Source organism: Nicotiana tabacum, chromosome 2, assembly GCF_000715075.1.
Source record: "Nicotiana tabacum cultivar K326 chromosome 2, ASM71507v2, whole genome shotgun sequence".
NCBI classification, from domain to species: Eukaryota; Viridiplantae; Streptophyta; class Magnoliopsida; order Solanales; family Solanaceae; genus Nicotiana; species Nicotiana tabacum.
The window spans coordinates 80,398,649-80,420,401 of record NC_134081.1 but is presented as its reverse complement, the minus strand read 5'-3'; the positions used below and the strand labels follow the sequence as shown (position 1 = coordinate 80,420,401).

At 36.6% G+C, this 21,753-nt stretch overlaps 1 protein-coding gene across 1 annotated transcript; it reads left to right on the top strand.

Moving 5' to 3' along the window:
- The first annotated feature begins 470 nt into the window (after positions 1-470).
- Positions 471-4,810, top strand: LOC107787212 (uncharacterized). Its single transcript, XM_016608780.2, has 2 exons — positions 471-769; positions 4,340-4,810. The coding sequence occupies exons 1-2, from the start codon at positions 616-618 to the stop codon at positions 4,621-4,623; spliced, it is 438 nt and encodes a 145-aa protein (XP_016464266.2). The 5' UTR covers positions 471-615; the 3' UTR covers positions 4,624-4,810.
- Positions 4,811-21,753: the final 16,943 nt, after the last annotated feature.

Sequence of the window (21,753 nt, the reverse complement as noted above, 5' to 3'; positions counted from 1 at the left end):
TTCTTTAACTTTTATTTATAACTCAAACATAATTTTTGACATAATATTTGTATAATTAGTAAATATTTTATACTTATATTGAAATGGTATTCACGTACGACGCGCGTACGCTAAGACTGATGCTCATAAAATACTCAAACTATATTAATAGACTACCGGATAAAAGGTCATTCATGCACATAAAAGGCATGAAACCGAACCATTATTTAGATAAGCATCTAATTTATGAGTTCACTAAATTATGCAAAGCACAATTAATGCGCATTAAAAAATCAAACTTGCACAGAAAAAAAAAAATATCAAGCATTAAGTGAGCCTGCAATAAGCATGCTAAATTGTAATTAGTTCTGAAGTGGGTTTTAAAATTAAGCTTGTGCCCCAATTTTGCTTCACGTACTTTATATATTACATATAGATAATAGAAAGTGTCATCATTCCTCATATGTTAAGATGCAAATTAGACTAAATTCTTAATAAAAGAATATTGCTAAACCGGGTTCATTAGACCGGGTCGCCCAAAGAGGTAGCCGGGTTGCCCAGTTACCCATCCGAACCCAACACCAACTCCCTATATGTTGAGCTTCAAAGGAAGGAATCAAATCAGTAAGCTAAGCGATGGAGTCAAAATGGAGGAAGATATTGACTCTACTTTACACGGCTATGATACTAACACACGGAGTAAGAGCATGGACTGGTGAAATCCATGGCAGAGTTGTTTGTGATGTTTGCGCAGACTCTTCAATTGGTCCTGAAGATCATGTTTTAGAAGGTCCATTTTCTTTACTAATTTTCGTTTTTTTACCCCTTTATTCATGGGTTACTCTTATCCAGTGAAGTTCTAGTACTGAAATTCCGTAATGGGCTTGTGTTCTGCTGGTTTGAGTACTTTCTGGATGATCGAGTTAAGTTAACCATAGAAGATAAACTAATTAAGATCTATTAGGACTCCTATTTTGATAAATGAAGAAATCAAAAAAGAAGTAAGCTCATAATAACGGAACATTTGAAGGTTTTAGGGTTTGCAGTGCGTTCGTCTTTCTTTTCCTTCTGCACGGTATTCTACCAAAAACTCAACCGAGAGTGTAATAGGGAGACAACTTTTTAGGTATTGTTCAGTTTGTTATCTCCTAAGCTTCAGTTCAGTTAATAACCTCACTTAGTCTTCTATTGTCTTGAAAGAGAAGTCGTTGAAACATGAATATTTCTTTTTAAGATTAAGTTTGATAATCATTTGGTGATTTGCAACAGTGTAATAATGCAAACGACAAGTGCAATTTTGTGAAGTTGTATGAGTTTAATCTTTTTGATGTGTTACACTGCGGGTATACAAAGGCAAGAACTTTTTTGAAGGTTAAAATATTTATACTGCTGATGATAATTACAGCAGAAGAAAAAAATAATGGGCCCTTGGTATGTGGTTCGTGGCACAGAAAGTACCGTCGATCTTGCTAAGGATGATCAGAAATCTGGAGGATCTTAGCTGAAATAGTGACTTGAAGAAAGAATATACACGTCTGCTGTTTTCACAAACTAAGCCACTTATCTTTTGTGTGGTAATAGCATATCAAAATAAAAGGCCACACATATTCATCATTAGTAGAAAACAGTACTGTCGATGTACTTGACGTTTCCATTTAGAACATAACGTGGAATAGCAAGGTGTTAGGTATTTTTATATTAATAACTAATTAAGGTTATGTGCAAAATATATGGTACTTAACTATAGTTAAGTACTAGTAATTATAATTAGATAAAGCGACATGTGTCATTTGTTTATTGGTCAGGTATAAACACCCGACGCGGGTAAGATCTTACCTGAGATGATTGGCCTTACTTGGGTCATAGTTAGTGCTATTTGCAGTGTATTTAAATTTTATTCATGCTTTGATTATTTAAATGATTGTTCATGACTATGCTGACCCTGACCTAGTGGTAGAATCAGAAAGATTGGTCAGGTTGATATTTAATGCTCTCATAGTAAGGGATGTTTGATGTTTCCCCCCTTTTTCACAAACTAAAGAGCCAACCTTTCAAGTTAACTGAAAAATTGGTAGCCACCATCTTAAGTAAGGAAGTAGACGCCTTTATTAATTAAAAGAAAAAGAGAAAAAGAAAAGAAGAGACAATGAAATCAGAGAGTGGAACAACTCTTTGTGGAGAAATGAGGGCCTTTCTTTTTCCTTTTGTCTTTTCGTTTGGGGGGTTTGGGGGTGGAGGGTGATATTTGAGTTGTGGGCGGTAGAGGTAGACAACTTCCTTCTTTTTAGCTTAAGGTGCATGGCAGACTGTGTGAACGAAGTTAAAAATGAGTTGGCTGTAGCATTGAGTATGCTAGTGGAAAGAAGACATTTTGTTGAATCTTATTGGATTGGATTCTCCAATAAATTAGAGAAAGAAAGAAGATAAGTTTGAAGATTCATAGGGCTGTTCTCTAGTAAATAGCGAGGCCAAATTTTAGAGAACTCAACTTCTGGAATCCTAATATATGAAGTTTTTAAGGGAGGTGGATATCTAGCATACTGGAGAGAAAATTAATAGTATTACTCATTTTACTGTAACTTCAGTAAGTTTTGAAGTCTGAAATATTTGTACTATCTGATATCTGATTCCTTATCTGCAGCACGAATGGGAATTTTTTCTTTTGTCTTTCCCTGCTTCCATCTACCCGCTGGTGCAGGCTTAATATGGAAATATAGGCTAAGCAGCTCTCTGTTTCTTCCCGCGCTACTAGGAGAGTAACACAAATTGTAATGTGAAATTGAAGTCTCTGTTATAGCCTTTCTTGCTACTTTCTGTACTTCCATCTGGCTGCTATGCCTTGTTTTGTTCATCAATTACTCTTTGTTAGTTATGGGCGTTGCTAAGTTATGTGCTCTGATTTTTGCCATTTTCTTAGGATGGGGGCACTAGAGAATAAAGATATTGAACTGAGTCATATGAAATTAGGAATACCTATTGATGACTTTTGGAGAATATTCTTCAAGAAAGCTTGAAAGAAAGAATTTCATCTAGCCTCTGTTTAATGTATGATGTGACACTCCATTATTAGAGCTCTAATCCTTGTATGTTTGTTAATACCTTATTCGGCTATCAGTTGGATATCTATGGTTTCCCTAATCTCAAATGGATGGTGATAATTAAATTAGATAAGAGCTTGAAAGATTTTGATACCTCACATATTTTTGGATACATGAATGGCCGAACCGACTCTCAGAAATATCTACAGTTTCACTCGTTAACCTGCTCAGCCTACTCGTTAACCATCTAGATTCTGAATATTAATCCTAGATCGTTGTGCAGATACATACATTGGAAACGCTTTTGTATTATCATAGCTGTGCTATTTCACTTTAGAAAAAACTTATAGCTGGTCTCCAGCATAGCTAATTGACTATCTTATGTAGCTCAGATCATTTGAGTGATAGAATACAATGTTGAGCAGTTGCATGTGTTTTCTACCAGGATTGGCATCGTGGTTGCTTCTTACTTAGCTGCCGCAGGAACATGGTGGAAAACTGAATTCATGGGCTGTCCTGCTTCAAACTCTTTTTTTCCAGAAACTTCATTCCATGGGAGGGTTTTATAGTTAGGTGTTGTTAGCACCTCGAGCTTGTTGTGTAGAATGTGCTCTGATTTGTATAGTGGCAGGTTAAAGGAGTAATTTAGATCACAAAACTTGAGGTTGTAACAAAACTTCTCTTTTCCGGCGTAAAGGATAAATTCCAAGTATTTTGAACTGTCATTGTCTACTTTAAGATTAGCTTATAAAAGGGCCCGATGCACTAAGCTCCCGCTATGCGCGGGGTGCGGGGAAGGGCCGGACCACAGGGGTCTATTGTACGCAGCCTTACCCTACATTGCTGCAAAAGACTGTTTCCACGGCTCGAACCCGTGACCTCTTGGTCACATGGCAACAACTTTACCAGTTACGCCAATGCTCCCCTTCTTAAGATTAGCTTATAATGGTATTAAATTAGTTTGCTTTTCCTTTCCGCCTCTACTTCTCAAGATTCTGGTGTTGTTTTTTCTCTTTCAAGATGAGATATCTCCAGGACAATTTTTATTGATACTGTAAGAGCTAAGAAGGCCAAAAACCAACTGTTTGTACTTTACAATGGACAATTTGGAACATAAACTGTCTGGCATTATGTCTGATTTACATGCAACTTTGAGGTTTGCTCGGCTAAATTTTCTGCTGGTTAAGGTGATTTCGAGCATTGATGCTGTGTCAACGATCAATAAAACATTATCTGTTACAAAACCATGTGCTATAGATACACAAATAGATTCATATTTTGGTGTCACTACTTGAGGGTGTTCATCTTGTTTCTTGTTGCAGGTGCTGAGGTTGCTGTTCTTTGTATAACTAAATCTGGGGAAGTTCTAAATTATCAGGCATTCACAAACTCAAGGGGCATTTACAGAGTAGCAGAGACAATGCCAGAGAGTGATCGTTGGGATGCATGCCTTGCGAGATCCATTAACAGCTTCCGTGAACACTGCAAACATATACTAGATGGAAAATCGGGTGTGAAGTTCAGCTATAATCATCCTTCTGGGCATTCCCACACAGTCAGACCGTTCGTATATAGTCCAGCCAGTGTCCCAACATTCTGCATCTAGTAAAACTATACATATCTTAAGGGATGTTCTTGATTATGTTGTTGTATAACTTGGTTGCAGTGATTTAATTGGAAACCTAATTGCAATATGGCAATATCTGTTGTAAACTGTGTCTTGTGTATACTCAGCAGTTTGGGAACCTCCTAACAAATGCTAGTTCCTAATTTTGGAGCTTCCATTTGCTCGACTTCATTCGTACAATGGCCATAGCTTGGCAAAAAGACAATTGGTGTAAATTTGTTAGTTAGCGTTTGGCCATAGGTTCTTAAATTTGTTCTGAAAAATCTGATTTGGGTGATGTTTGGTTTGAAGATGAAAATGTGTTTGGACATCAGTTTTCAAAACATATTTCCCAAATTTATTTTGGAAAAATATGAAACATGACTTATACCCACAAGTTCTAAAAACTATCACAAATACCCAACAATACCATCATCAATAATATTCATTATATTATTGCAAACCATAGTCCTGAACATAAATAAATTTGATACAAAATTATCATTTTTCTAATGAACTACATGATACACTATCAGGTGATCGAGAAGACGAAACAACATTGTTATAAAATAATAAATGGTGGGCTCTTTTATAAAATACAAAAGTTTGGGGCAATTTTTAAAAAATGTAATAATGAGCTGGTTTTGGGATTTGGGATTTGAGATTTTGCCAAAATGTAGGCAAAATCTATGGTCAAACATGTGTTTGCCAAATAAAACTCAAATTTATTTTGACAAAATCTATGGCCAAACGGGTCCTTAGTCAAAGTTCTTCTGTTCTGAGTAGTAAAAAAAAAAGAAAAGAAAAGAAAAAAAAGAAGTGTAATATAATGGGAGGTTTTTTCCTTGAGAAGCTAATTCACCCTTCACTTTTTACTTTTTTAAAAGGGAAAAGAAAAGATGAACAAAAGAAATACTACAGTCATTATCTCTGCTCTACTATTACTTTCTTTATGCTTTCCTCTGTAATGCTACTGAGAAACTATCGCAAAATATCCTCCCAACAAAACGTAGGTTGTGAAGTTATAGGATTATATCATAACGTGAGGCAATACAGTTTATATTTTTGGCGATTTCTTGTGAACCTACAAGGAATTGAATTTTGAAGGCCATTTTAAAATTTTATGGGATGTTAAAAAGGTGAAGAGTTAGATTAAGGAATCTATTAAAATAGAAGTCATAAAAGAGAAATTTCGATCTTTGTAGTTCTTTTCTTTTCTAGTTGACTATCATCTCGGAAACAAAAATATAATTGTTGACATCCCTTCACAATGAAGGACAACTTGTGCTTCATTCATCTAAAAAGAAAAAAACGACTTGCACTCTTGGAGTATGATAATGAAAATATTTAAGTTTTGGGATGAAAATATAAAATTGATATTTTCTGAAACCTATAATAAATTTATTAGCGAAATAAAAAAAAAGATTACTTTAAAGATAACCCTTTTCCAAAGGAAAAAATAAAAAAAAGAGGGGTGCGAAGCTCAACTGAGTTGCACAATATCAGAGCCAGGTTTCGATACGACCCTTGTATTGATGTGCTACGATATAATATTTTATTTCGATGGTTGAGCCTCGCTTACCTCTTGTAAAGTAACTATGCGTGGAGAACAACATTCAACACATTTTTTTATCGTTAATTTTTTTTGCTTTCTTTCTTTGGCCTTATTTCTGGAAGATACGTTTTTCTCGTCATCGTTTCTTTCTTTGGCTCTATTTCAGCCGACACGTTTTTCTCATCCTTTCTTTCTTTGTCTCTATTTCCGACAGATACGTTTTTTTCCTCATCTTTTCTTTCTGACTCTATTTTCGGTGGACACATTTTTCTCCTCATCATTTTTCGATAATGTTTCATGAAATAATTTTGAAGTTTTGTAGGCGTCGGGATGAACTTTTACCTCCACTCAGCTGCTGGGGAATCATTCGGCGGGTTATATCAATAGAACAAAAGAAAAGAAGAGATTTTGAGTTTTTTGTTGATCATTTGATTCTGCACTTCTACATAAAACATAAATTAACAAATAAAAATAATAATCACATATCAAAGTAATAATCCAATTCTTTATTTGATTATAGCTATTTTTATAAGTAAATACGCATGCTTCTTCTGTATGATTTAAAACATGATATCAGAACATGTTTTTATTTATTTATTGTCTCTTCAACACGCCGCTTTACGTGTATGCTTTATTTTTTTATTGGTTATGCACGTGAAAATTTATTTTTTATAATGGGTTGCAGTGAGACTCGAAACAAAACATCTGCCTACTCTGATACCATGTTGAAGTCAAACTTTATTCACTTAATTGTCTTTTCAGTACGCCCTCACATATGCATGTTTCATTCATTTTTTATTGGCCAAAAAAAATAAAAATTTTATTTTCTTACAATGGTGGCAGTGAGACTCGAACCCCTGGTCTCTGCCTGTTTTGATACCATGTTGAAAATAAGAGAATAAAAAATTATATTGATATTCACTTTTGTATACAATAATATTGCAACAGATATATAACACAGTAAAACTAATAAAACTAGAAAATAAAATATTTTACAACTATACAACTCTCAAATAAGGAAATAAAATAAAATAATATAAAAGATTTATGTTGTCACGTCTCAAACTACCCCCTAGACGTGACTAACACTCATCTAACACCACCCGCCAGGCGAACCATACTTTCTTACCTTAGCCATTAATTTACAGTATTTGATTAATCACAAGAGTGTCTAAATAATCTGACAAATACATTACAAACAATTAATATCTCGAAATATTATACTGAAATTCTAGCCCAAATTCCACACTAGACCATGGAGCATCTAAGAGAATTACAATAGACATCATATGAATGAATAATAAAGACTCTTTTGACAGCCTCTACGAACAATGCGACGGCTCACCTCAACAACTGAATCAACTCTAGCGAACTCGTCAGCTACTAGCTTCGTTTTCACCAATAGTATCTGCATAGATATGTAGGTAAGGAGTGAGTTATATGTAAATATAACCCAATAAGATCTTCGATCCGTCACTCTGAATACCTCTGGAACAAGTGTTAGAAAATACAAACACACAACGAGCACATAAATAATATGCACAAAAAATCTTTCACCATATAATTACTCTATAAGGCCCAAACAACTATTCAACAACAACACTATATATATCTCATCACCATCTACACTAAGGACTTGTCATTAATGACAGTGCAGTAAATTAACCAAACACCTCGACGAGTCCATGGAAGCATACACAATGCTTCAAATCTATCACGACGGCATACACAATGCCCCAAATCTATCACGGCGGCATAGACAGTGCCCCAAATCTATCACGGCGGCATACACAATGCCCCATATATATTACGGCAACGAAGAAATAATTTCTAACGCCCCAACGCCATAGCACGAGGCTACGCCACATCACACTACACCACAAATCACTTATTAAATAATTTTAGCTTTTTACAAAATAATATATATTTGCGGCTGGTCAAAGACCACCGATTCTGGCAAGCGCACGCTCGTACCAATACATGGACCAGGCAGACAAAATATTTTCAAAACGAATTTTGGAAAAGCAAGCATCAAAGCTTAAAGTCTCACTTACCTCGCTAACGGGAAACTCTACAATCTTGCAACGTCTAGAACACCAACCAAACGGCCTCCAATGGCCTCAATCTATCCAAAATATTGAATAACACATCCTAATTAGTCTAGATGAATAATTTTCATAATCTTATGACGAGTCAAAATCAAAGTCAACTCCCAATTCAATTAATAAATAATTGTACACAAACATAGGCCAACAGTCGTACTTCGAAAAGTACCGAAACAGTAGCTTCAGATTTATAATTGTATTCTATATACTTGATACCATTGTAGCAATGTAAATTGAGACTTCGTTTCCAACCTCCGGTCTAGTATCTACTGCAATTAAATTGTGTTTTTGAAGATATCAACTAAATCATCATTGCAATCATTATCAGCGCGTTACACCAATCATTACAATAACTATTCTCTAATTTAAAGACACAGGAACAAATTACCTAGCTGATTCAATATTTCATTTTTCATACCACTAACTCATAATCATTGCCCAATTATTCTCTTGTTCCCCCCAATCATCAGCCTATTTACTATTCTCTCCGTTTCAGTTTGTGAATTTATTTTCTTTTTGGTACGTTCCAAAAAGAATGATTCATTTCTAATTTTGGAAACAATTTAGCTTAAACTTATAATTCTATCCTTGATGAGAAGCTTTTATAACCACACAAATACTCTGCGCCCCTTTTTGACTTGTTTAGGATCACAAATTTTAAAAGTCTTCATTTTTTTCTTAAATTTCGTACCCAGTCAAACATGTTCACATAAATTGAAACGGAGGGAATAAGATATAACTAATACTTCACTGTAAATTTAATACCATGTGTATCATTGTACGAAAATTGACCAAAATACCTGATTATATAGCCTTTTCTTCCACCACAATTCCACTAACAAGCTATCAAGATAGAGTAGTCAATTTGCGCCGTCACTGTGCCCTCCGTTTTCTTCACTATAATTTGGTATCTTCTGATGAAACAAGGAATCAAATTTCCGTATTTAACTTTGTAATTCCAAAAACGTGTAGTTATATAAGCGTAAATTTTGGGCCCACTCCTTTTATCTCTACACCAGTGGAATTAGCCGTGCTTCGTGCGACCATAGAAATTATTCAAAATATTACTATATTAAATAGTATTCCTTGATTTTTATAGTTATTGATTTATTAATTTTATAAAACGAAAACCAATCTTTGATTCTACTATGAACTATTACAATGAATAAATGGCATATTACAATAGTTTAAACTATATTCACAACGCAAAGTCTCATCTTAAATTCACAACGAATGTTAATTAAATTCCAACTTTAATCAATTGAAAGTAAAGATCAAAATCTCAAATATAATACCCTAAATTTCATTTACATTATACAACTCCTTCATTTTACTATCAAAAGGACTTCTAACACATTGCCCCTTGATCTGCCAAACTAAATTATGCTTCTAGCTCGTAGATTACCTATACCTTATCTATCTAAGGCTGTAAAATTAAACCCAAAAGTCCTCGACACCTTATCATACGATTTCAACCTATCTAACATTAAAACAATATCGCACCTCATCGATCTCATTTTCGTTCATCTAATGATCTCTGACTAAGCATTTATCGATATTAGTTAGGCAAAATATTTGCTAACTTTTTTGCATTATCTTGCACAAAATTTTCCTGCAAACTTGTACAGATTAATAAGCCTAAAATCAGTAAAATATGTTGGAGAATTTACCCTTGGGAGAAGCACCAATTTGTATGACTTTAAACTGTATGAATTGTGGCACCATAGGAAAAACAGAGAACAACCTAAAGACATCCTAAGTTATACTTCTTTAATAGGTCTACTAAATAATACTACCTTGTAAAATTTATCCGAGCATTTGTACTATATTGACTCATTGTGAATACAGCTTGATGACTTCTGCTAAACATTTGGCTCAACAGTTAGTCATTGTCCCTGCAAGATTACGTAAATTGACTTCTTTTCATAAGCATAGAATTTCTAGTCTTTCCTCAAAAAAACAAAATATTATGAAAAAAAAGAGATGGCGCCATTAGACATGCCTCTTTTATACTAAGCAATTTATCAACCCGATCATAAACCTTTTTAAGATTCTAACACTTACATTCTTGGTTAAAAAGAAACATGTACCTTCTTCCTTTAACAGTAGAGTTAAAAGCACTTTCAGTTTTCTATCTCCCTCTGTTAGTTAATCACCGTCTTTTTATTTTTCATTTTTTTTGTATGAAAATCATACTCAATTGTCAACGGTTATTTTAACATACCTTTCCAACTGTTTCCTATCATCGCCTCAAGGATTGAGTTGCATCTCTATTTGTTGTTGTAGGACCAAATTCTCTAGTTCCTTGGTCCATTGAATTACCTCGGATGACAGTGACACAAAGTCGAGAAAAAAAATTCAAGAATTGGGACATAAAAAGGAAAAAATAAAGAGCCTAAATAGAGATAAATGAAATTAAACACCAATTAAATATGAAGGTTCAAACTGGTCATGGGCTTCTTCTCGGCCAAAGCTTCCTCATTGACGTTTGATTGTCTTTCCTCCGTCGATTTCTTCTTTGATGTAAAGTCAATGATGGGATATATGAAAGGAAACACCAAACATCATATATTATCAGATCAATAAAGACATATGGACTTATGTAAGTCAAAAGCATAAGCAATTGAAAAGGAAAGAATTACCTTAGAAATAAGAAAATGCTAGTTGGGCGTACAAAGATATATGCACATATGTAAGTCAAAAACATAATCAATTGAAAGTGCTATCAGAAAAAATGGAAGTAGTAGTTAAACCGAAACTCTTCATCACCAGAAACTTCCATTCTTTGCTTACTGTGTTTGTTGTAGACACTGCAACAAAAGAGAAGAACTGAAGAGTCGAAGGTTTATTCTTTGCTTACTGTGTTTGTTGTAGATGACACCGCAACAAAAGAGAAGAACTGAAGAGTCGAAGGTTAAAACGATTGTCTTTCAAGAAGACTATTTTTTTAAAACATATTTAATGTTTAATTATCCCTTCAGTTTCTCTTAAGTGATTGAGTAATTTTAAATCACCGCATGGATGAAGTTGTAACGGCAAGAGTCTGTTCGCGTTGGGTGACGAGAGTTTGTACGTAGCTAAAACATGTTTATGTCATGGTAGACTTAGGACTTTATCATATAATATTTGAATTATTTGAACTCATTCTGCTGGCTTAATTAAGTGAATTTATAATTGAAATTGATTTAGGAATATATATATATATATATTAGGCCGAGCCTTATCACATTGAGTTGTTGGCAAAATATTTGATAAACAGTAAAAGGTATACCCACTTTATGCTCATGTACTTGTATTGTAAGCAATAATTAACAGTTACTACTATTAATATGTACTAATGTTACACCGGTTGAAATTCTGCCAAAAAACGCATATGCATGGACTATATTGCTCCCTCTTCCATTTAATTTATTGTGAGTCGAGATGAGGAACGGCGCTCATTGGAGTTTCTATGGGAGGCTGACAAAGAATTTTATAGTTCTCTTCGTCTTTTTACTCACAAATTCAAGTGATGTGCATCTGTTTCTTAGTTATTCCCACTATTTTTTGTGAAGATGTTGTTGGTGTATTATTTATCTTGTGAATACCAGGTAAATTTTTTAATAAATGTCACTGAGTTATTTCCTTGAAGTATCTCCATTACTTCTATTGTCCCCTCAGGTTGTCCATTCTTTTCCCGCTCCTAATTTAGATTTTTGTATATTATGCAGTCAACCTGGATGTTGTAAATGTTTTAAACCCTTTTTCATTCTTTAATGGTATACAACTCCGAAGGCTCCAAAGCGGAGAAGAAATCAGCGGAGACGAAAGAAGTGAAATTAACGTACAATTCCCGGTTTGTAATACTCCTGTGTGGCCTTCCGTTGTCATATTAATTTTAAAATCGCCGCCATGGCGACTAGCATGTATATTTATAAATTAGGCCCACTAACTATTTAGTAAAATTTTAAAACTCATTAATTAATAAGTATGTATAAAATTTTCCAACTATTACATATGTAGAGATACAATGAGAGAAAATCTCTACAAAATAATCCTCAAAAGAAAAGGCTAGTTTTTTTTTTATGTTTTGGCTTGAAATCCAGCATTTGCAAGAAGAAATGCGGAAAATTAGTACCTTTATGATAGTATTGGTCAAAAAATAATTTGGCAAGAAGAAATGCTGAAAGCAGGGGCAGTGTAACGACCCAACCGGTCGTTTTGACTGTTAGAACCCTGTTCTCCTAAATAGGACTCCACATATGTGCTTTTACTAATTTATAACTTGCGGGGATGGTTGGTTCGGAATTTGAAAGTGATCGGGTTGAAATCAGAACAATTGGTTCCTTAGTTTGGCTTTAAAAGGGGCAAGTTTGATTTCGGTCAATATTTTTGAGAAAAACGACCCCGAAATCGAGATTTGACGGTTTCAATAGCTCCGTATGGTGATTTTGGACTTAGGAACGTGTTCGAAATTTTATTTAGAAGTCCGTAGTTAAATTATGCTTGAAATGGCTAAAACAAGAATTTAAGTTTGGAAGTTTGACCGGGGAGTTGACTTTTTGATTTCGGGGTCGGAATCCAGTTCCGAAAATTTTTATAGCTCTGTTATGTCATTTATGACTTGTGTGCAAAATTTGAGGTCAATCGCACTTAATTTGATAGGTTTCGGTACCGAATGTAGAAGTTAGAAATTTTAAGTTTCATTAAGCTTGAATTGGAGGATGATTCGTAGTTTTAGCGTTGTTTGGTGTGAGTTGAGGGTTCGACTAAGTTCGTATGATATTTTAGGACTTGTTGATATATTTGGTTGAGGTCCCGAGGGGCTCGGGTGAGTTTCGGACGACTAACAGATCACTTTGGCCGTTGGGAGACTGCTAATAACTGCTGGTATTTTTCTTCTGATTTCTTTATACGCGACCGCGTAGGGTAATTTGGGTAGAGTTGAATTTGTTCTACGCGATCGCGTAGGCTTAATTTGGGCAGCTGGAAATATTGTTCTATGAGATCGCGTGGGAACGTACGCGATCGCATAGGTTGGCCAGCCTGTGCATCGCGATCGCGTGGCATTGTTTGCGATCGCGTAGGGGAAACTAGAGAGGAAGCTGGCCACGCGTTTGCTCTATACGATCGCGTGAAGAGGGATGCGATCGCGTAGAGTTGGAACCTTGTGCACCGCGATCGCGTGAGACTTTATGCGATCACATAGAGTTATTTTCTGGGCAGAAGAATTTGTGCTACGCGATCACGTGAGGAAGTTCGCGATCACGTAGAAGAAATCACTGGGCAGAGAGTTTAAGTTCTGACATTTTTAACGATTTGGAGCTCGGATTTGAACGATTTTTGGGAGATTTTCAGAAAAAATAACGGGGTAAGTGTTCTTAACTCAATATTGGTTAAATTACCCGAATTCATCACCGTTTTTATCATTTAATTGGTGAATTGAGTTGGAAAAGTTTGAAAACCCTCTTGGATAGATTTGAGGATTTGAGGGCTGAATTGTTATCGGAATTTAGTGATTTTGGTATGGGTAGACTCGTGGTTGAGTGAGCGTTCATATTAAATAACTTTCACCGGATTCCGAGACGTGGGCCCCACGGGCTAGTTTTGAGTTTACGGATTTTTATTGAAAAATATAGTATTTTCTTATGGAATTGATTCCTATAATTTTTAGTGATTGTATCGAATTATTCTTGGCTAGATTCAAGCCAGACAGAGTTGGATAATCATGGAAAAGGCCTTCTATTGGATTAAATTGGAGCTAATTGAGGTAAAACTCTTGTCTAATCTTGTGAGGGGGAAATTACCCCATAGGTAATTAAAGTAATAGTTATTGCTAATTGTGGGGGCTACGTACGTACGAGGTGACGAGAGTCCGTGCGTAGCTACTATTAATGCTAAAGTTCGGGTAGTTTAGGACTCAAAGCATAAATTACTTGTGTAAATTGTATTCTTTGTTTAATTAATATATATATATATATATATATATATATATATATATATATATATATATATATATATATATATATATATATATATATATATATATATATTATGAATTATTAGATAAAAATATTAAAGGATGAAAATCTCATATACTTGATTTTCTGTTTTAATTAATTAATTATTAAGAGAAATTGTTTTTCCTCCTGAATTTATCTTATAATAAATATACTCTAATTCCGGAGGTACATAAGAAAATGTCCTCCTTTCTTGTGGAGCGGGCCAAATATCTCGGCATGATAAATGCATCTATGGATCGTGCCGCACGTCCCTCGGCAGTGTACACGACACTCTGGATCGGACCGTACGACCTCGGCAGAAATCGTGCCTAATAATAATAATTATACGATACTTTGCTATTTTTAATTGCAGCTTATGAATTTAATTAATAGATTGAGAATTGCTGCATTTGAAGGAATTTGATTGATAAATTGGAAATTATTGGAAATCTAAAGAATTAATTATCTCTGCTTGTTACGGAAATTATTGTTATTCCTGTAAATGAGGCTAATTGATAAATTTAAAAATTATTGGGGTTAAAGGAATTTAATTATTTTTGCTGGTTCAATAAAAATTATTGTTAACTCTGTGAATCACGTTGATATAAATATTTCTATCTTCATGATTACTTAATATTATTGACCCATAGTGAGTGTCAAAGTCGGCCATCTCGTCTCTACCTCTTCGAGATTAGGCTTGATACTTACTAGGTACACGTTATTTTCGTACTCATATTGTACTTGCTGCACATTTTATTATGCAGGTACATATATGTCTAGCGGCCTTGTGGGCGCAAATGTGTGGTTAATAATTGTGGGGACATAGGTGAGCTGCATTCTCTATTACGATCCGCAGCCAACAGAGTCTCCTTCTAAGTTATTATATTTTCCTGTTTAATTTGTATTCTGGACAGATGCTGTATTTTATTATTTTAAATTCCCTAGTAAATGCTCATGCACTTGTGACACCGGGTTTTGGGAATGGTTGTGAATTATTTAGAAATTTAGTTGCTAAAAATAATTATCATTTACTATGTGAGTTCTATCTTTATTATTTCATTAAAGAAGTTTTGATTTCAAAAATACTAAAATGGGTAATTAAGTTAATTGATTATGGTTGGCTTGCCTGACAGTGGTGTCCGGCGCCATTACGGCCTTAATGGATTTTGGGTCGTGACAACATGGTATCAGAGCACTAGGTTCACTTAGGTCTCACAAGTCATGAGCAAGTCTAGTAGAGTCTTGCGGATCGGTACGGAGACGGCTGTACTTATCTTTGAGAGGTTACAAGGCTGTTAGGAATACTTCCCCTTTTGATTCCTCATCGTGCGATTTGATTCCTTTGAGGCTTATGCCTTCATTTCCCTCCTATTCAATCTTATGCGACGTAAAGAGCTTGTTATAACTTGGGGATCGAGGAAATTTTTAATGGTACTACAGATGTAGTGCAAGATGTTTCTCCCTGCGAAATTGATTGGGCTATTGCCGTCGCCTTGTGGAAAGATATTCTGTCATTTCAGCTCAGTAGCTGTACTTCTGGGAGCTTTAAGGCGATGCACATATTGCTATGATGCTCATGCATTGTTATCGCACAATGTTTATGTAATGGTAGAATGCCTGTCTATGTGTTAGTGCAGTAAATGACTTGAAAGAATGTTTTTCCCAGTACATGATTCAGAGGTTCCATATTTTATTTCCAGCAGAAAAAAGGTAATCGGACTATGAATATTCAGGTTTGAGGTTGATGGAGTAACGAAGCCTGATATTTTCGAGCGTGGTAGAGTTCTCAATTTTGATGTGGTGTCATCGCCTTGTTAAATGCGTTAAGGTTTGCCGATGTTATAGTTTTCTTCAACTCGCCTTCACGGCAGGGTATTAGGAATTGGTGTAGGGGAAACAGTTGTTAGAGATCGCGGTGGGCAGTGGTTCAGGATTGAAGCAGTGTTCCTAGTATTGATGGCTCGAGAAAGATGATCCTCGGAAAGGTTTAAAGCTGGCAACGACCTATTGGTTCAAGTACTACGGAGACAGATTTTTAGTTAAGGCAACAACTGGGCAGCGGAGGATGAGGAAGGACATGTGGAAGGTCTCTTGTGGTGGTTAGGTTTCGAGAAGGCCAAGTGTAAGAAAACAGAAGTCGAGTAGTTGCTTAAAGGAGATGGTTGACCAAAGTGGGAGAGTGGCAAGGTAGCATATGGATTACGTGGTAGGATAACTACATGGGCTTGAGGAAAGTTTGAAGTGATTTGGGATTCATGGTGGACAGTGACTAGGTCTACGAGCTTAATTTGGAATATTGGCTGCTATATTGAGGAAGATTGGGTGTGACAGGAGGGAGTTGCTTGATATGAAGAAGGATACAACATGACTTTGGATTGGAATGTATTGTCGCACCTTTAGTTAACGTCCATGAGGAGTGAACGGACTGGTGTAACTGGTGAATGAGCTCGGACCCAGGATGATCTACTGATTTCGTAGTAATTGCACCCAGTGTAGCGACGTTGGAATATGTCAGCATGTAATTTTTACAGGTGGGTTATCTCCTGTGAGCAGGTTAGCGGCCGCGTGGTGTTGACGAAGCTTCTGCGAAGAATTCTACTGGCTACCCAGTAAGAGATTTAATATGTAAATGTGGTTAGTGGTTCAGAGTGTTTATTAAAGGTTAATAGAAGGATTTCGAGAAATTTGGCGAGTTGCATGTACAGGATCATGTTAACGATGAAGAAAGAATCTCGGTGGATTCCAAAATTTTGTAATTGTAGCTTCAAGCTAAGTGGGAGAGCCCCACCGTGTACAATTGGATTGCAGGGTTGTCTATTTGTGAGGTTTCTGGTTATCGGTGTATTGGTGGGTCATTTCAACTAAGGAAAGAAAATATCGGTGGTAATTTGAGCAAAGGATTTGAGGAATGTATGCCATATTTTGCCTTATCGATTCATGTTCAGGCTTTGGGAAGACTTAGAGTTTATGTTTCATGTAGATTTAACGCATAGGGAAAGTGAGACAGTCGGGTGTTTCCTTGAGAAAGTGTCCATGTGCTAGCGGGGCCTTGGAGTTGATCATGTTTGGGAACAAGTCAGAGCAAGTGACTCTCAATAACGGTCTTAGTGGGTTCAAACATTTAAAGTGCGGTGCATAAGGATCTCGAGTCCGTAGTATGGTTGAGTATCGAGCTTTTACAGCAGATTATGAAACGGGGCTTGGAGTACTCTGCGTTATCTTCAGGTTGTGGTGTAGCATTAGAGAAACGGAAGAAAATAACTTCGGATTCATAAAAGAAGTATCATAATGGGTGTACCAGTTGAAGATGTAAAAGTGCGCACAAGGAGGGGTATGAGACGATTCGTGGGTTTTGAAATAGTGCGGTCTCGTGAAATAAGGTCACTCAGGATGAGTGCGGATTTGAGTTCGTGATGTAATGAATGAGACTATTATAATTTCTAAGGCAAGTTGAGAATAAATTGAGAAAAGACGGGTCGGCTAACAATGGTTGAATTGGCATGATGATGGCAATGATTAGTTGCTTCAGCGCATTGAGTTATGTATGTGATTTGTGGCGGTACGTGCGAGGTTTGACAGCCGCCGTAATTGGTTTTATTTGGAGGAATTCAAGTATTATGGCATGTTATGTGTAGAGGGATCCCGGAAGAGTTATGGTGGTTTAGACCACTACTAGAGGTTGGTATTTTCTGCGGATATGGGAATTCAGTCACGTGTTGTAATGGTTCTCTTGAAATGAGTTAAGAAGATGGTTTCTATATGATGAAGTGTTTACCTTATTAGTGGTTCGGGAGTTATGATGGAATTCTTATACTCCTGCACATTTGCGTGATTAAGTGCACTAAGTAGCATGGGATTCGAAAATTGAGGATTCAAGATTTCGGTTCGGTGTTGACAAGGATGTCATGAGCTCGGATGAGAAGGAAAAGGATTTAGATGTTTAAAGTAAGATGATATTGTTTTCGGCATCACCTAAGGTCGATGTCAGGTGTAAGAGACCTTGTATATTGATTTGTGGATTCTTGGTATGCTTTACAACATTAATGTGACCGGTGGCATGGATGTGCAGACTTGTTACCTGGTGCAGAAGGTCGTGGAAGCGTGTCCCACGGAAAGATTGTGTAAGAGTGGCATGTAGTCACTTAATTGAGTGAATATTGAAACCAAGAATGAAGATTGTGGCGATATCGCTAATTCGAGAATTTATGCCTGGAGGGCGCTCGGTTCATTTGGTTGTGGACTGCGGAAGTTTGTTCCGATTATGATGGTTGTTCTTGTGTGTTATGGGAAAAGGGGTCATTTTGGATCCTTGAAGGGTTATTAGCCTAGTATGGTGCGATCAGAATCAGCTTGAGGTCTGTGGATGGATTTAAATATGAATATGGACTCTATATCAGGTCAGATGTGTTCATTCAGCATAGCGCTCCTTTTGAAGGAGTATTCGGACGTTGGATGTCTTTTCGTCGTCGGCTATTTCATGTAATAATATATTGTGCCGTGTGAGTTGTGAAACAACTTGATAAATTTCTTATGTATTAAGGTTCCGCATAGCGATGGTGTTATGTGAGCAGGATGGCTCTCGAGATTCAGATCATATATCGCACCTTAGTTGTGCTTTAGTTTTGTAGTGTATGGCATTGTCGGTCCTTCCAAAGATGGTATTATGCACTTAGCGTGCTTGTGTCCGATATTCGAATATTTTTTAAGTAATGAACATTCTAGCTCGGTAAGTATTTCCTTATAGATTCTTTTTGTGCGGATCGGGTGGCATGCCGCCACGGGTATGTTATTTGGATCGGGTTGCACGCCGCAACAGTGTGATGTTGAGTACAGTTCCTATATTCTTTTTTTTGTGTGTGTTTTGTGTCCCATTTTTTGAGGAAGGTTCATGACACTTTTCAGTTGTTTAATTAGTCACGTGGGTTGAGTAATCCCTTCCAGAGTTCGTTTTCCTTATGTATCGCAATCGAGTCCATAGCTTATTAGCTCATTGTGGCGTCTTATGAGGCTTTTTGCCGTGTCTGAGGTGGCTTATTGCCTGAGTAGCTCATGTTGGGGGAGACGAGATTATTGGATCCGGTATCAGTGCGATCAAATTATATGAAGTATAATAAAGAGCAAATACCATTATTTGGTCGATAATAAGTCAATGGTTCTTGTCGGAAGGAGAAACTCAATAATTTGTTGACTCGGCAGTTGGTTGTGAATTTCTACACATTTCTTCCATCGTGGAAGCATTTCAAGAGTTGGAACATGACTTATATGTATCATGAGGTGTGTTGTGGAGGTGTGTTGTGGACATCAGATTATTGTTATCGGAGGATGTTATTATGGTCATGTGAATGGTGCGATGCATGGTCTAAATTCAACCAAAGTATGCAATCCTGTATTGGTGCATCGTGTAGTGATTGATACGGTGTTCGTAGGTTGGAAACAGGCATGGTGGAGAATTCTGGATGTTAGAATTGGGCTCTAAGGCTTAATTGCCTAAATAAAGGGGAGAATCTTCAGATTGGCTCGAGCTAATGTGCTCAATTGGGTGTGGTAGCACGGGTAGGTGCTCGAAGTGTTAAACTGTGATTTTGGGACAACTCCGGAACAGTCCTTAGCACGTTCGAGGACGAACGTATATTTAAGTGGGAGAGAAAGTAACGACCCAACTGGTCGTTTTGACTGGTAGAACCCCGTTCCCCTAAATAAGACTCCCCGTATGTGCTTTTACTAATTTATGACTAGCGGGAATGGTTGGTTCGGAAATTGGAAGTGACCGGGTGGAAATTAGAACAATTGGTTCCTTAGTTTGGTTTTAAAAGGGGCAAGTTTGACTTCGGTCAACATTTTTGAGAAAAACGATCCCGGAATTGAGATTTGACGGTTCCAATAGCCCCGTATGGTAATTTTGGACTTAGGAGCGTGTTCGGAATTTTATTTGGAAGCCCGTAGTTAAATTAGGCTTGAAATGGCTAAAACAAGAATTTAAGTTTGGAAGTTTGACCGGGGAGTTGATTTTTTGATATCGGGGTCGGAATTCAGTTTCAAAAATTTTCATAGCTCCGTTATGGCATTTATGACTTGTGTGCAAAATTTGAGGTCAATCGGACTTTATTTGATAGGTTTCGGTACCGAATGTCGAAGTTGGAAAATTTAATTTTCATTAAGCTTGAATTAGAGGATGATTCATGGTTTTAGCATTGTTTGGTGTGATTTGAGGGTTCGACTAAGTTCGTATGATATTTTGGGACTTGTTGATATATTTGGTTGAGGTCTCGGGTGAATTTCAGACGGGTAACAGATCACTTTTGGCCTTTGGGAGACTGCTGATAGCTGCTGGTATTATTCTTCTGATTTCCTTATACGCGATCGCGTAAGTTGGTCTGCGATCGCGTAGGGTAATTTGGGCAGAGGTGAATTTGTTCTACGCGATCACGTGAATGGGGTTGCGATCGCGTAGGCTTAATTTGGGAAGCTGGAAATATTGTTCTATGCGATCGCGTGGGAACGTCTGCGATCGCATAGGTTGGGCCACCCTGTGCATCGCGATCGCATGGCATTGTTTGCGATCGCGTAGGGGAAACTGGAGAGGAAGCTGGCCACGCGTTTGCTCTATGCGATCGCGTGAAGAGGGATGCGATCGCGTAGAGTTGGAACCTTGCGCACCGCGATCGCGTGAGACTTTATGCGATCACGTAGAGTTATTTTCTGGGCAGAACAATTTGTGCTACGCGATCGCGTGAGGAAGTTTGCGATCGCGTAGAAGAAATCACTGGGCAAAGAGTTTAAGTTCTGAAAATGGGACTTTAATTTTTAACGATTTGGAGCTCCGATTTTGATGATTTTTGGGAGATTTTTAGAGAAAATAACGGGGTAAGTGTTCTTAATTCAATATTGATTAAATTACCCGAATCCATAACTGTTTTTATCATTTAATTGGTGAATTGAGTTGGAAAAGTTTGAAAACCCTCTTGGATAGATTTGAGGATTTGAGGGCCGAATTATTATAGGAATTTAGTGATTTTGGTATGGGTAGACTCGTGGTTGAGTGGGCGTTCATATTTCGTAACTTTCGCCGGATTCCGAGATGTGGGCCCCACGGGCTATTTTTGAGTTAATTTTGGATTTTTATTGAAAAATATAGTATTTTCTTATGGAATTGATTCCTATAATTTTTAGTGATTATATCGAATTATTCTTGGCTAGATTCAAGCCAGACAGAGTTGGATAATCGTGAAAAATGCCTTCTATTGGATTAAATTGGAGCAAATTGAGGTAAATCTCTTGTCTAATCTTGTGAGAGGGAAATTACCCCATAGGTGATTAAATTAAATAATTGTTGCTAATTGTGGGGGCTACGTACGCACGAGGTGACGAGAGTCCGTACGTAGCTACTATTAATGCTAAAGTCCGGGTAGTTTAGGACTCAAAGCATGAATTACTTGTGTAAATTATATTCTTTGTTTAATTAATATTATTTGATATATATATATATTAA